This window comes from Dipodomys spectabilis, unplaced genomic scaffold (genome assembly GCF_019054845.1).
Source record: "Dipodomys spectabilis isolate Male_0828 unplaced genomic scaffold, ASM1905484v1 ptg000140l, whole genome shotgun sequence".
NCBI lineage: Eukaryota > Metazoa > Chordata > Mammalia > Rodentia > Heteromyidae > Dipodomys > Dipodomys spectabilis.
The window spans coordinates 10675762-10690735 of NW_024870817.1; the positions used below are offsets into that span (position 1 = coordinate 10675762).

General features: G+C 41.0%; 1 protein-coding gene across 1 annotated transcript in view; it reads left to right on the forward strand.

Annotated features, from left to right (window-relative positions):
* The window catches only part of Fam172a (family with sequence similarity 172 member A), a 380050-nt gene extending 365740 nt beyond the window's left edge, over window positions 1–14310 (forward strand). The window contains exon 11 of the mRNA XM_042691028.1: window positions 14129–14310. Coding sequence (XP_042546962.1) covers window positions 14129–14271 — 143 coding nt within the window. The 3' untranslated portion in view covers window positions 14272–14310. The remainder of the gene's footprint in view (window positions 1–14128) is intronic.
* The last annotated feature ends 664 nt before the right edge of the window (window positions 14311–14974 follow it).

Here is a 14974-nt window from a genome sequence, read left to right on the forward strand (position 1 = left end):
ATACAGCTTTTACAGCAAAAGGAAGCATCACATATGGCAGGATCCAGGCAGATTTCAAGTCTGAGCTTCCAGTTGTCCTCTCCCAGTTGAGTCACCATGAACAGCCTGTCTTCCTGGCAACAATGTGTGGAAATACACATGAAAATTATAAACCGAGAAATCATACCCAAAACTTATTATCCACAATATTTATCAAGGCTCAATTATATTGACATAGTTGACCAATGTTATGATTGGTTTTATTCTCTTGTTCCTCCAGAGAACAAGGTGATACTATGCAACCAAAATCCCATTACCATTATATTATCATCATGAAGATCACTTTAGGCCTATATTCCACAAGTAAGAGAAAACATAAAATGTTTGGCTTTGTGATCTTGGTTTATCTTGCTCAACATGGTGATCTCCAGTCCCATTCATTTTCCTGCAAATAGCATAATTTTCTTTATCATTGTGCATAATATATGTATAGTCTGTGGTGTATATACATTGATCCCATGACTTGGCTATTGTGAACAGAGCTGTAATAAATGGTGTGTGCAGGTAACTTTCTGATATGTTGATTTATTCTTTTTCACATATGTGCTTACTACTGGTGTGTGGGGTTAAGATTAGGTATGTATCTTAGTTTTTTTTGAGGACTTTTCATGCTAGTTTCCATAGTGATTGGTCTAACTTACATTCCTTTCCTCCCTTTTGTCCCCCAACATTCATACCAGCATCTGTTTCCTTCCTTCTTTCCTTCCTACCTACCTTCTTTCCTTCCTACCTACCTTCTTTCCTTCCTTTCTTCCTTCTCTTTCCTTCCTTCCTTCCTGCCTTCCTGCCTGCCTGCCTGCCTTCCTTCCTTCCTTCCTTCCTTCCTTCCTTTTTGGTGCTGGGGATTGAACTCAGGACATTGCATTTGCTAGGTAAATGCTTTACCACTAAGCTACATCCCAGTCCTCTGTTTTCTTGATGGATTGCCATTTTTTACTGCATTGAAATAGAATCTTAGTGTAGCTTTTTTAAATTCATTTTGTTCAAGCTAAGGATGTTGAACATTTCTTCATTTATTAAACATTATTCAGGAATTATTCAGTTCACTTGGATTTTTTTTCCATTTTGCTATTTAGGTTTTTTTTAGATCTTCATATATCCTAGATATCCATCTTTTACTCATTGAATAGCTGATGAAGACCTTTCCTGTTCAATGGATTATCTCTCCATCCTGGCATTGCTTCCTTTTGATGTGCAGAAACTTTAATTTCATGCAGTCCTATTTATTCATTGTTGTTCATATTTCCTGGGCAGTTGGAGTCCTATTTAGAGAATAATTACATATATCTATAGCTTCCAGAGTATAAGATAGAAGAGAAGAGATCAAAGGCAGTAAAATGAATTAGGAGGCCATTTCTGAATTCTAAATGGTGAGTCATTAAATCTAGATCACTCTACATAGCAGAACAAATGGAAAGGAAAAAATTTTAAGAAATGTGTTGGGGAGCAATTATCAGAATTGGTTAACTCACTGGAATGTGAGCTAACATCAAAAATGACAGAGTCTTGGAGCTGGAGCAGTGCTGTATCCATTCCTAGGAATGAAGGTCTTGGTGGAAAAGCCTGCAGAGAACGTGCCCAGCTATGTGTGAACTGCTTGCAGACACGGAGTTCTGTCACAGTATGGTACCCTTTTCAACACTTTATCACTCCAGAACAGCGCTCCTAAAGATGGATGAAGTAGACATATATAATCTACAGAGAAAATGCCATTTAACAAAGCAGTCTAGGAATACAGTGCACTTGAGGAGTGTCACCCCCTTCAATGTTCTCACCCCTCTTGGACCTATGCCTTCTCTTTTCTTACTTTTTCAGTATATACAATGAATTCTCGACTACACTCTCCTCCCCTTCCCCCATTCATTCATCTATCTCTCTCCCCTTAATCCCACCCCCATTCTTGCAAGTACTCATATCCTGGTGCTTACTTTGTTGGACTTTGAACCAGTCATTCTAAAAAAAATTATACTATTTGAGCTTTCCACAGAATGGGTTTTACTTCAGTTAACTCATTTGTAACCACTTGCATACCACCCAGTGTGTTTACTTGTAGATTTAAAGGCACATTCTAGGTACCACAAATGAAGGAAACCATGCAACCTTTGTTTCTCTGGATCTGGCTTACTTCATTTAATATAATTTTTCCAAGTCTTTCCATTTCCTTAGGAATGCCACAATATCAGTCTTTCTAATAGATGAGTAAAATTCTATTGTGTACATATACCACATTTTCTTGATTGATCCATTCATCCATTGAGGGGCATTTGGACTGATTCTATATCATGGCTATGGTGAACTGTACTACAATAAACATGGTTGTGCTGGTGGCTTTACTGCAATTCTCGTTTATGTTCTATTGGATAAATACCTATGAGTGGCATTTCTGGGTAATAAGGTAGTACTATGCTTAGTTTTTTGAGGAATCTCCATACTGCCTTCCAGAGTAGTTGAACAAGCTTACATTTCCACCAACAGTGTATTAGGCTTCCCTTTTGGCAGCACTCTTACCAGCATTTGTTGGTTTGTTTCCTTGAAAACGGTCATTCTAACTGGGATTAGGTAAAATTGTACTGTTCTGATTTGCATTTCCTTTATGGCTAGAGATGTTGAGCATTTCTTCACGTGTCTATTAACCATTTTTACTTCTTCTTCTGAGAAATCTCTATTAGCCCATTTATTAATTGAGTTATTGTTTCTTTGAGGGTTTTTTTTTTTTGAGGGTCCAACTCTTTGAGCTGTAAATTTTTGAACTGTAAGTATATTCTGGGTATGAGATAAATATTTTCTCCCATTTGTGGACTTCCTATGTAGCTTGTTAGCCATGTCCTTTGCCATGCAGAAACCTTTAAGTTTGATGCAATCCTATTCCCTACTTTGAAACCTTACTTTACTGAGCCCACTTCCAACTCTTGTACCAGATTACTAATACTATATCACTGCCTTTATTATATGTGAACTAGCAGTCAATGAATTTTTATACTCAAGTTTCTAGAAAAGTGCTTTCCCTCTACCCTGAGAATGTTGGGAGAGGCAGGAGGACATGGTAAATACAATCAGGAAGAGTTAAATCCATCTTTCTAACTCTTGCAATTCCATTATCCACCTTCAAACAGTATACTCTTCAATATACAAGTCAGATTGTATGTTTCCCTGCTTAAACATTGCAATCAGCTCTCCTAGTGGACTTGGAATAAAATGTACATACTTTACCATGGCCTGTAAGAGCTTCCATGGCTTGGAGGCTGCCCACCTCTCTGAATCATCTACCACTTCTCCCTCGCCCACTCTGTTAGTCAGACTTCTCATGGCTGTAACAAAACCTGATATAAACAACATAAGGGGAAGAAAATTTTATTTTGACTCACAGTTTTTGAAGTGTCAGTCCATCCTGGTGGGATGGGTGTGGTAAAGCAATGGAATTCATATTTTACTGGCCAGGAAGCAGAGTGCAAGACCTAAAGACTTAGCTTCCCATTTTTCTTCTACATAGGTCCCAGCCTATGTGACAGTGCTGCCCACATTCAGAGCTGGTCTTCTACTTTAGTTAATCCTCTGTGGAAACTCCCTCACAGATGAGTCCAGAGTTGTGCTTTACTAATCTCCTAGGCCTTCTCAATCCAATCAAGTTGACAATCAAGATTAATCATCCCACCAGTGCTGGTGGCTCACATCTGTATTCCTAGCTCCTCAAAAGGCTGAGACTTGAGGATACAGGTTATAAGTCAGCCTGGCAGGAAAGCTCATGAATTTATTTATTCCTTCCTTCCTTCTTTCCTTCCTTCCTTCCTTCCTTTCTTTTTTTCTTTTGTTGGTCATGGGGCTTGAACTCAGGGCTTGGGCCCTGTCCCTGAACTATTTTGCTGAAGGCTAGCACTCTACAACTTTGAGCCATAGCATCACTTCCAGTTTTCTGGTGGTTAATTAGAGATAAGGTTTCATGGACTTTCCTGCCCAGGCTGGCTTTGAACCATGATCCTCAGATCTCAAGCCTCCTGATTAGCTAGGATTACAGGCATGAGCCACCAGTGCCCCACTTCCATGAAATTCTTACCTCCAACTAATGACCTAAAAGCCAGACATATAGCTGTGTTTCAATTGGTAGTCGACTGAGCAAAAAAGCTCAGGGAGAGTACCCAGGTCCTTCCCCAAGACACATACACACACACACACATACACTCAGGGAGAGTACCCAGGTCCTTCCCCAAGACACATACACACACACACACACACAGAGTTTCATCAAGTTGTCATCACTCTAGCTTTTGGTTTTACAACAATGAGAACCTATTTCCTCCAGAGCACTTGTTCTTCCAGAACCCTCCTGCACCACTTGCTCCAGACTTTCTTTCAGCTTTGTCCTACTAGTCAGGGCTCAGGTGAAAAGTCTTCTCCATCCAGTTCATATTAATGGCTCTTTTCCCATTGTGTCCTTTTGGTGCCCTTCTTGAAATCTATTGTACTTAATTGTACAGGTTGGATTTATTTCTGGGCTTTTTATTCTTTCCATATTTTTCTGGTAGTACTATACTGTTTTGTTTACTATAGCTTCCTAAAAAATGGGAAGTATGATGCTCCCAATACTGCTTTTTCTTTCTTCCGTTCTTCTCCGACTAGTCAAGTCTTATAGTTCCATAAAAGTTGAGGATTGGTCTTTTTGTCTTTCTGTGAAAAATGTCATTAGAATTTGCTAGGCATTTGCCATGACCAAGAATGGCCCTGACAGCATTATACTAAGCAAAATTAACCAGCAAAGAAATAAATATCACACAATCTCCCTTAGATGTGGAACTTTTTGTTTTAAGTAAAATATACAATATAGAGAATAAAATAGAAGTTAATAATATAAATATATAATATTAATAATATAATCATAAGTTATATGTTGTATTATAACAATAACATAATAAATAAATAAAGGTAAATAATATAATAATAACTATAGAGAGAATAAAATCCTTCCTTGCAATAAGGATTGGAGGAATAGGGAAGTTTAGGTCAAAAGATACAAAGTAGCTGATATATAGGATAAACAAGTCTAGAGTACTAATGTATAATATGAGAACAATATGTATTGTATTAGGAATTATTATTATTGAAGAGATTTTAGCTGCTCTTATGACAAAAGAAAATAACTGTGATAGTTGTTCGTTTGTTTCACTATAGTAACAATTTTACTCTCTGTGTATCCAATAGCATTATTTTGTAAACCTCACATAGAGTCGATAAAATGTATACTTAAGTGATATTTAAAAAATCACTTAAACTGCTAGAAGAAAGTGACAAAGGGAAACTAGAAAAGGATATTTGCCCACACTTTGCTCTGGTATTAAAAGGAAACAATGTATCCCTGGAGGCCAAGTCTTATGGCAAGAGTAGAAGTAGTTTGTGAGAGAAGAGTTAAAACCAAGTTGTGGGGGGAGGGGACAAGAAGAGCACTTCTATACCAGCTGCCTGGGTTCAATAGATAATTGAAGTAATAAAAATTTATCCATTTTTTATTGATTAGGAGAAAGTTGATGAGTAAGATTTGCCCCAAGGTTTAATGTCAGAGACCTTCTGAAGACTGCTTAATCTACCTGAAAAATGAGTTGATTTCCCAGGATTGTCTCCTTGGGTCTTAAACAACACCATATATCTTTGTCCCTTCCTACCTCTCATCAGACATAAGAGATATTTGGCAGAAAAGTTGCTAAAGAAACCCAAAGACAGACTTCCCCAGAAGCTGCAAATGATGGTAATGTTTCCACTAGGATCTCACATCTTTATTTTATTCTCTTTTCTTGAATCAAACTTGACATCTGGCATTTAGGGTCTCAACACAGGGCCAGATTTAATGGACATACAACATGGTAGCAGTGGAAACGACTCACAGGTATCTTACCTTGGTAATTTAGCCAGACAATTCAACACAGTTCCAGAGCTCTTCCCAGCATTAACCACTCACTGACTCCCAGAGTAGCAGGCAGTCTCACATTGGCTATTTCTAACTTTCAGTGTTCTATGAGGGACCCTTCTCTGTCCAAGTATTGATAAATTTGTTATTTTTAATTGCATTCTCTTTAGAATCTCTAGAATAAGTCTTCCTAGTTGTATGTTATTCCTTTTTAGGAGGCCTTATTGTTCAATGTTCTGATATTTCTTTATATTCTTTATAACTTTCTAAAAATAACTGCTGGTAAGCTCATAAATTCATTAGCTTATCCCATTGGGACTCAATAATGCATATTACAGACCTTCTGATTGTTGTGTATTAGATTTTCTCAAGAATCCCCTTACCTGTTATTATCAACATAGCTATATTGACAGGATCTTCATTACTCCCTAATTTCCTATATTTCTTTTTCTTCTTAAAGATCAATTTTTAAAATCAAGTCTCATCATTTTGAAAGTATCATAGACACATTATGCTGTTCATATTAATGTGTTTCATATCTTTCTAGTCTATTTCCTCCTTTATCATAGGAAATTATAACATTTATTCATCACCTTTTGCTTTAAAAAATACATATTTTTAGGAAGAGATACGCAGTGAAAGTAAGGACATATGCTTGGCTTTTTCCCCCTGAAATAAAAATATAAAAAATGACTCTTTGTATTCAAAGACGACTTTGTGAACAGCAGTAGTTCTTATTCTAACCTAACATATAAACTGCATAGAAATTGTTCAAATTATCCCATAACTTCTTGGACTTAGACCTTGAATGATAAAGTGGCTAGTAATAATTAGAATAATGAATAACCACAACCTTTTTGTTTTGATGGTTGTGAGGCTTGAACTCTGGGCTTGGGCACTGTTCCTATGCTCTTCAGCTCAAGGGGAGCATTCTACAGCTTGAGCCACAGCGCCACTTCCAATTTTCTCATGGTTAATTGGAGATAAGAGTCTCATGGACTTTCCTGCCTGGACTGGCTTTGAACTGCAGTCCTCAGATCTCAGCCTCCTGAGTAGCTAGGATTACAGATGTAAGCCACTGGCACCCGGCACAAAATTCTTCTAAATTATATTTTGATGATGTTTACTATTTGATTGCTCACAAGTCTGTTTTGTTTGGACTATACCATTTATCAGTAAACTTTATCTCTGGCAAATCTGACAAATCTGGGGGGGAGGGGTAATAACACTAGAAGATAATTATTTGCTTTCCCAGAAAGTCCGGCCCTACATTTGGGGAATTTACAGATAAGATAAAGAACATACTTCTTAATTTAAAATTTTTACAAGGCTGTGGTAGAGCATACACATAGCATTCAAGAAGTCCTGGTTTCAAACTCAGTCACTCAAAACAAATCTATTTATAGAAGTAATAATTATATATAAATCTTAAGAAAACTAGTTGATAAAATAAGATACAGACTGGGTGCTGATCACTCACACATAATTCTTGCTACTGCAAAGAACATGGCTCAAAGCCAGCCTGGGCAGAAAACTCCACAAGACTCCTCCAAAATAACCAGCAAAAGACAGGGCGTGAGGTGTGGTCCAAATAGTAGCCAAACAAGCTAGCTGAAGAAGGATGAGGCCCTGAGTTCAAGCCCTGGTTCTTTTGATTAAAGGGGGAGGGGAACAGGGAGAATGAGCTACAGCTTTATCTCAATATCTATCTACAATGATAACTAGATTCTGGTTGCTAATGTAGCAGCATAATAGTTTTGGACCTGACCTCCATTCCCCAAAAGTCCTAAGCCCTCAGATCTATCTAGTGAAGAGGATGTAGACAAGGCTGCCTTTTAAGAAAACTTGAGCCAGGTGCTAGTGGCTCACACCTTAATTCTAGCTACTTTGATCTACCTAGACTGAGAGCTGAGCATTGAGGCTTAAAGCCAGCTGAGGCAGGAAAGTCTATGAGACTTATTTCCAGTTAACCACCAGATAACTGAAAATGGTGCTGTGGCTCAAAGTGGAAGAGCACTAGCCTTGAGCAGAAGAGCTCAGGGAGAGTGCCTAGGCCTGAGTTCAAGCCCCACAACTGACAAAAATAAAAATAAAAAATAAATATAAAGAAACACTTCTACAGAACTCATTACAGAAAAAGTAATTGGAACAGACGAGGCAGAAGTTACACAGTTTCCATCTCTCTTATCCTGGTCTTGAGCATTCCATTCCCCATGCTGTTTTCAGCCATTTTTGTTTAATGTGAGTTCCATTACATGGTGCTTTTTTCTTAAACGTGTAGTCTTGTGGGAAACAAATAATACATTTTAGCAATTTTATCTTTCTCTTATTTATATTCTCATTCTTCATACTTAAAAATTTCTAATCCTTTTGATTCCACATAAGTAATGTCTTTGGCAAACTGTGGAAGAAATATAAAAAAAACAAAAGATACATATTCTCTGTGTTCAAAGTTATTTATTTTTGTATGTGAAAATAAAACAATTAAACATGCTGGAATCGTTTTTAAGAGAGAAGAGTAGGAGAAAGGAGAAAGATAGAGGGGGTGAGGTTGGACAGATACATTATTTACGTATGTGCGTAAATGAAAAATCATTACTTATAATTCCAGATAGGTTTTGAGATCATTATATTCCAAGCCATAGTAACAATCCAAAAGTAGTGCTAGCAATATAACTCATTCATTTAAGAGGGAGAATTATTAGAAGGTCATGAATTGACATTAACTAGAACTAATAAAAAAGAGAGAGAGAGAAAGAGACAGAAGCCCGGTATCCATGGCTCACACATGTAATCATAGCTCAGAAGGCTGCTATCTAAGGATCTCAATTCAAAGCCAGCTGGGGCAGGAAAGTCCAATCCCTGATTTCAAGCCCCAAGATCCCTCCCCCCCTCTCTCCACACACATACACACATACACACACAAACACACACACACACACACACACACACACACATACGAGACAGAGACAGAGAGAGAGAGCCAGAGAGAAAGAAACAGAGGCAGAGACAGGGACAGACAGATAGGGGAATCTTTCCTCTGTACAATAGTAAAAGAGACAGCTAAAGGAGAGCTCAGATTATTGAGAGAATTATCTCTAAAGTAAGAAAAAAAGATGAGGGTTGGGAAGGTGGTTCAGTGGTAGAGAGCTTGCCTTGCATACATGAGGCCCTGGGTTCGATTCCTCAGCACCACATAAGCAAAAAGAAAAAAGCTGGAAGTGGCACTGTGGCTCAAGTGGTAGAGCGCTAGCCTTGAGCTGAAGAGCTGAGGGACAGCGCCCAGGCCCAGAGTTCAGGCCCCACGACTGGACTAAAAAAAAAAAAAAGATGAAATATTCATTTTTATTTTAGGTGAACCATAGTTATCTGAATACTTCATATTGAAAGAAATATTGCACAATAATTTCAATATCCTAAAATAAATTCCAGAATTAACATAATTACTTGTTTATAATAGTCAAATAATCATATTGCCCTAGTTAACATATATAATTCATAATGAGATGAATAGACATTTCAGTAAAGTGCTCTGGAAAGTCTACCTGAGAAGGCATGATGAAAGAAGTTAGATACTTGATTTTGTACATAGAGAATTTGACAGCTACAAATGTAGGCTAATTCAGATAGACTGATTCGCAATTCATATACAAGAGGCAGCAGGGCCATCAGCAATTAGACTTTTTACAAGATAAACCACTCCTGATAAGACTCTGAAAAACACAAAAGTGCATACTCCCTTTGATTTATAACATAGTGTCATGCCTGGAAATTTTAGTATGTATTAAAATTGAACAATGAGTTCTGTGAGCTTAAACCCCAAGACTGTAAACAAAAAAGGAAAAAAGAAGCTTTAAGTATACTTTAAAAAATGGTTCTGTGGCTCAAGTGGTAGAGTGCTAGACTTGAGCCGAAGAGCTCAGGGACAGAGAGTAGGCCCAGAGTTCAAGCCCCATGACTGACCAAAAAAAAAAAAGATCCTTGGGTGATTATCAAGAATACTTTAAATTTCTTTGTAGGTAAACAGGCTTTCCAACGAATATGCAGCAAAATTCACTGTGCTGCCCTGAAAAATCACAAGATGTCCACCCGTCCCTGACCACCAGCTCCCACTCAGTGTCAATAGTACCTCACAAACATTTTGATCACCAGAAATACTCCTACAGATGTCCAAACTACCTGTAGAGTCCACTACTTTTTTCATGAACATGTAGCTTTTACCTTTCATTTTTATGCTTAATTGACTTTATAGACTGGGAAATCGAGTTCAACCCTAAGTAAATTCTCCAGTTAGAATAAGCTTGCCAATCCAAAAGGATATACCTACCATTCTCCTGAGTACTAGCAGGCATCTAATGTAAAAAGCCCTTTTTTCCTTACTTTGTATAAACTTCTCTAGATTGAGGGTATGGATATTTTTTAATAGAAGTGAAGTTTGGGACTAGGCATGATTGCGTATACCTGTAATCACAGCTACTTTGGAAGCAGAAATCAGGATGTTTGCCCTTTGAGGCCAGCCTGGGAAAAGTTATATAGACTCACTGGGCACCAGTGGCTCATACCTATAATCTTATCTACTCAGGAGGCTGAAACCTGGAGAATTGAGGTGCAAAGCCAGACCAGGTAGAAAAGTCTCCAGTTAAACAACAAAATGCTAGACTGCTTTGAGCAATGCTAGAGAGCCATGAGCAAGTAAGCCTATTAAAAGTTCAAGAACCCAAGTTCCAAGTTCAATCCCTAATACTAGCACAAAAATACATACATATACATGCATGCATACATACATACATACATGCATATATGCATGCATACATGCATGCTTGCATACATGCATACATACATACATATTGAGATCCAGTTTGGAAAGCAAGCCAGGCATGCTTGTACACATCTGTATCCCAGCTACTTAAAAAGCTGAATTAGGAGTATCCAAGACCAGGCCAGGCAAAAATTTGAGACTTCTATAAAAATTTAAGAAGAAACATTTTGTACAAAATATTCATGTTACTATTGCTTAGCCTAAAGAGAATTCTGCCTACCCCATCCCACTCTTAGGTAATTCAGTTGAGAAGCTACCTTCCCTACTACATTTACTCCTTCTAACTTCCTTTCCTCTAAGGAAGCACACATTCTTATTATTTATGCTTTTACATTGTAATGGTGAATGTTGAGAGCTAGTGAAGGTACTTACTCAGCTATCTCAGGAACTTTGATCTTTCCAACCCCAGACTAATTAAGAAGAAAGTCATCATAATGTAAAGAAAAAAAATCTTTTTTAGTGATTTCATCAGTAGGGAAATGTGCTCATCCTTCAGAAATAAGAAATAAAGAAGTTAAAATTTCTTCAGACCATTGACGCCTATATCCCACTAGATTCATAGATTGAACTGGATTTCAGGGAGTGGGAGGAATTATGACAGGAGTTCTTGAGAAAGTTTATGACTTGATCATAGCCTTGGTAAAATGATCACTGTGGAAGAAATGCAAATGTGGCTAGAACCTTGGGAAACTGAAACAAAAAGAAGTGATTAACACCTCTTGGTGGTTTTTTGCCTTTATGTTTTGGTTTATCATGTTTGGGCTGGATGTTGCTTGTGTTGTACATATGAAAAAGGTCTTTCACAGGAAGAAATAGAGTTTAGACTCTTCTATCATGATAAGTACAATTTAGTAGTTGACATGGAACTGAAATTAGGATTGCGAACACTATAGAAATAGAGACAGACATTTCATAATCTTATCCACAGCTAGCCTCCTTCTTGATACACCCACAAAATTGTATTTAAATTAGCATGTCTGAGGATATCCTAGAACTGCTCACTTATGTTTGAAGAATATAAATGCCTCCAGATTCAAAAGAATCACTTAAGAATATCATTTGAATAAATCAGTAAAATTTATAATAACAATATCAGTATGTCCCATACATTCTTTTGAACTTGAAGTTTTACACATTCACTAATACAGGCAGATGTGGGGTGTGTGTGTGTGTGTGTGTGTGTGTGTGTAAGTCCTGGCTTGAACTCAGGGCGTGGCCATTGTCCCTGAGCTTCTTTGCTCAAAACTATACTATACCATTTGAGCCACAGCTCCATTTCTGCCTGGCTGGTGTTTAATTGGAGATAAAAGTCTCATGGACTTTATTGCCCAGGACAGTTTTGAACTTCTGTCCTCAGATCTCAGCCGCCTGAGTAGGTAAGATTACACATGTGAGCCACTGCCACCCAGCCAGATGTGGTACTTTTTTCCCCAAGGATTCTATTAAGGTGGTCAGGCTAGATGCCAGTGGCTCACACCTGTAATCCCAGCTACTCTGGAGGCTGAGAACTGCGACCATGGTTCAAAGCCAGTCAGGTCAGGAAAGTCAATGAGACTCTTGTCTCCGATTAATCACCAGAAAGCTAGACGTGGAGCTTAGCTCCAGGTAGAATGCTAGCCCTGAGTCCAAGCCCCAAGTCCAGTCACTCTCTTTGTAAAAGAGTGGTCAGACTCCAGATATTTTACGATTTACCAAGATAACCCAGACCCACCCATCCCATTGAATAACACTGCGTTTTTCTGAAATGAGCACATAAGTAGAAAAGTGACATGGATTTTGTTTTACTCTGCATACTGTAGTGCTGGGGGATATTTCTAAAGCATCTATGATTTCAGCAGTAGGTCTGAGCTCCAAATGCAGGCTCAGAGACCAGACTGCTAAGAAAAGGCCATGTCTGTGAGAGTATCTCTGAAGAGAGGGGTCCTCCAGGAGGGCCAGCTCCCACAGCTAAGTCACATGCACAGACTGTAGCTTTCTGCTCTCTGGCCAACAGACTGCAGCCATAGCATCCTTATTGTTGTAACTCCCAGATTGTGATACTGTCACAAAACTGTTGCTAGGCAACAAATGTGGTTACCAGGTCTCAGCGAATAGCTGAAGGGGAAAGCAAAGTGTTGCACCATTGTAGAGTAACCATAGCAATGACCTACTATTACAGACTAAAGAATTATCATTAACGATGTTAAAGTATCAGACAGCAGCCCTGAATTCAGAGTTCCAAGCAATATCTGCATAATTGAGTGATCTAGGAAAAGCTTTTGACTGTTTTAAAGCTACTCACTCATGATTTCTATGGGAGATATTTTATAATTATTATCATTTTTGCATTTTTTAAAAAACTGTTCAATTGTGAAGCTATTGGTTAAATGGTAAGCTATCCCAGTAATCAGAAACATATTAACTTGTGTCTTCGTGTCCACTCATCAGTGTTATTTGTTGGTGGTGTCAAATTGAAGGTAGGTTTGATCTGAAAAGCAGTATGCACTGACATTAAATCCAAACCCTAGAAAGACTCTGTAGTAAAACAACCCAATAAATTAACCATTTGCATTTTCTAAGTGGAATTCCTCCTGACAAAATAGGAGATCTAAATGTTCTTTTAGCAGTTACTGCTTCCAAACACTTTTTTTTAGCATTTCTAACTCTGACCCCTTGTAATCTGGTTTTGGGGGGGGGGGGGTTGTTTTGTTTTTAAGTCCCCGGCTAGGACACTTTCAGGGCCTAGTCTCTTCTGAACGTTGCCCTTCGTTAAGCATCTCCTGTGATTTGGTCCCAGTGACCTCGCTGAGGCAGTCAGGTTTAACATCACAGCCTCTGGAAGAGACGGAGGGGGGTGGGGGGGGGGGCTAATTTTATCATCTTAGGAAGCGGAGACACTAGAAGGCTGTGGGGCGGGTTTGCAAGCCGTATCGCACGCTAGGGAAACCAATCCCGGCGCGCGCGGGGCCGGGGGAAGTGGGTGGTTGCTAGGCGAGAAGGGGTGTGGCCCTTCAGCCGCGCTCCTCCATTGGCCCGGAGGGGCTGAGGCCCCCGGGTCTCCGGGCCGCGCCTCCCGCGACCCGCGGGCGAGTCCCGGGCCGGGTCCCCGAGTCCCGGGCCTGCTGGGGCGGCACGCTGGCGGCGGCGCGAGGCCTCTGGGGTCAACGCGGCCCAGCCATTTGGCAGCAGCGGGCCTTCAGTGAGGCGCGGGGCACGGCGGGCGGAGCGCCCAGGTACAGGTGTGGCCGGGGGGCGGGGCCCACGGTGGGCTCGGGCGCGGGGTGGGGGGGGGGGGGCGCGGTGCCCGGGCGCGGCCTGGGCGCTCCGACTGCCGCGCCCGCCCGCGGCCGCCGCGCCGAGCGAGGCCGCCCGCTCACCGGCTCTGTGCTTCCCCGCAGGCACCGACCGGCACGAGCTCACTTCCTGGAAGAGCTTCCCGTCTATTTTCAAGTTCTTCACCGAAGCCGCGGAGGCCAAGAGCAGCTCGCAGAAGCCGGCCCTGACGCGACGCTCGCACCGAATCAAGCACGAGGAGCTGTGAGGGGAGGGCGCGGCCGGGCGGGCGGGCGGCGGGCCGGCCGGGGAGGGCAGCCGCGGCCCCGCGGGCGCGCCCCGGCACGTCGCCTGCGGCCGCCGCGCGGCGAGCAGCCTCCCAGCCCCTCATTAGATTGTTTTCTTCCCCGAGCACGGGGTCGTGATATATACATCTAAATAGCGTTTTGCATTATTTCTAGATGAGTGCAACTGTCAAAGCAATATGGGTTCACTGGCCGTGCTTCCCGCGGGCCGCGCCGGGGCTTCGCGCCGCCCGTCAGCGCGCAGATGAAGGCTGACAGCGCCCTGCCCCGCGCGGCCGGCGCGCCTCTAATTGCCCCGGCCGAGCCCTCGCCGCGCCGCGGGCTGCGCGGTGTCTGCGCGGTCCTGCCGCCCGCCCGCGTCCTCCTCCAGCTCCGCTCTCCCCTTCCGAACGCCACAGGCTTTTATTCCAGACTTCAGACTTAGGTTTTAACAAGGTTTTACTCGGAGACTGAATCTCTTCTGTCTCTCCCTCCCTCTCCCTATCCCTCCCTCCCCCCGTCTCTCCCTCCCTCCTTTACTTTCTCCCTTCTCTCTCTCTTTCTGCCCCCCCCCCACCACGAAATGCCAAATTTAAATTCAGAACATGAATGCTGCGATGTACTTGTACTTCGGAGAGTGCAAGTTGTTCTCTCCCTAACGATCTATTTTCATTTCGGGACCACAAG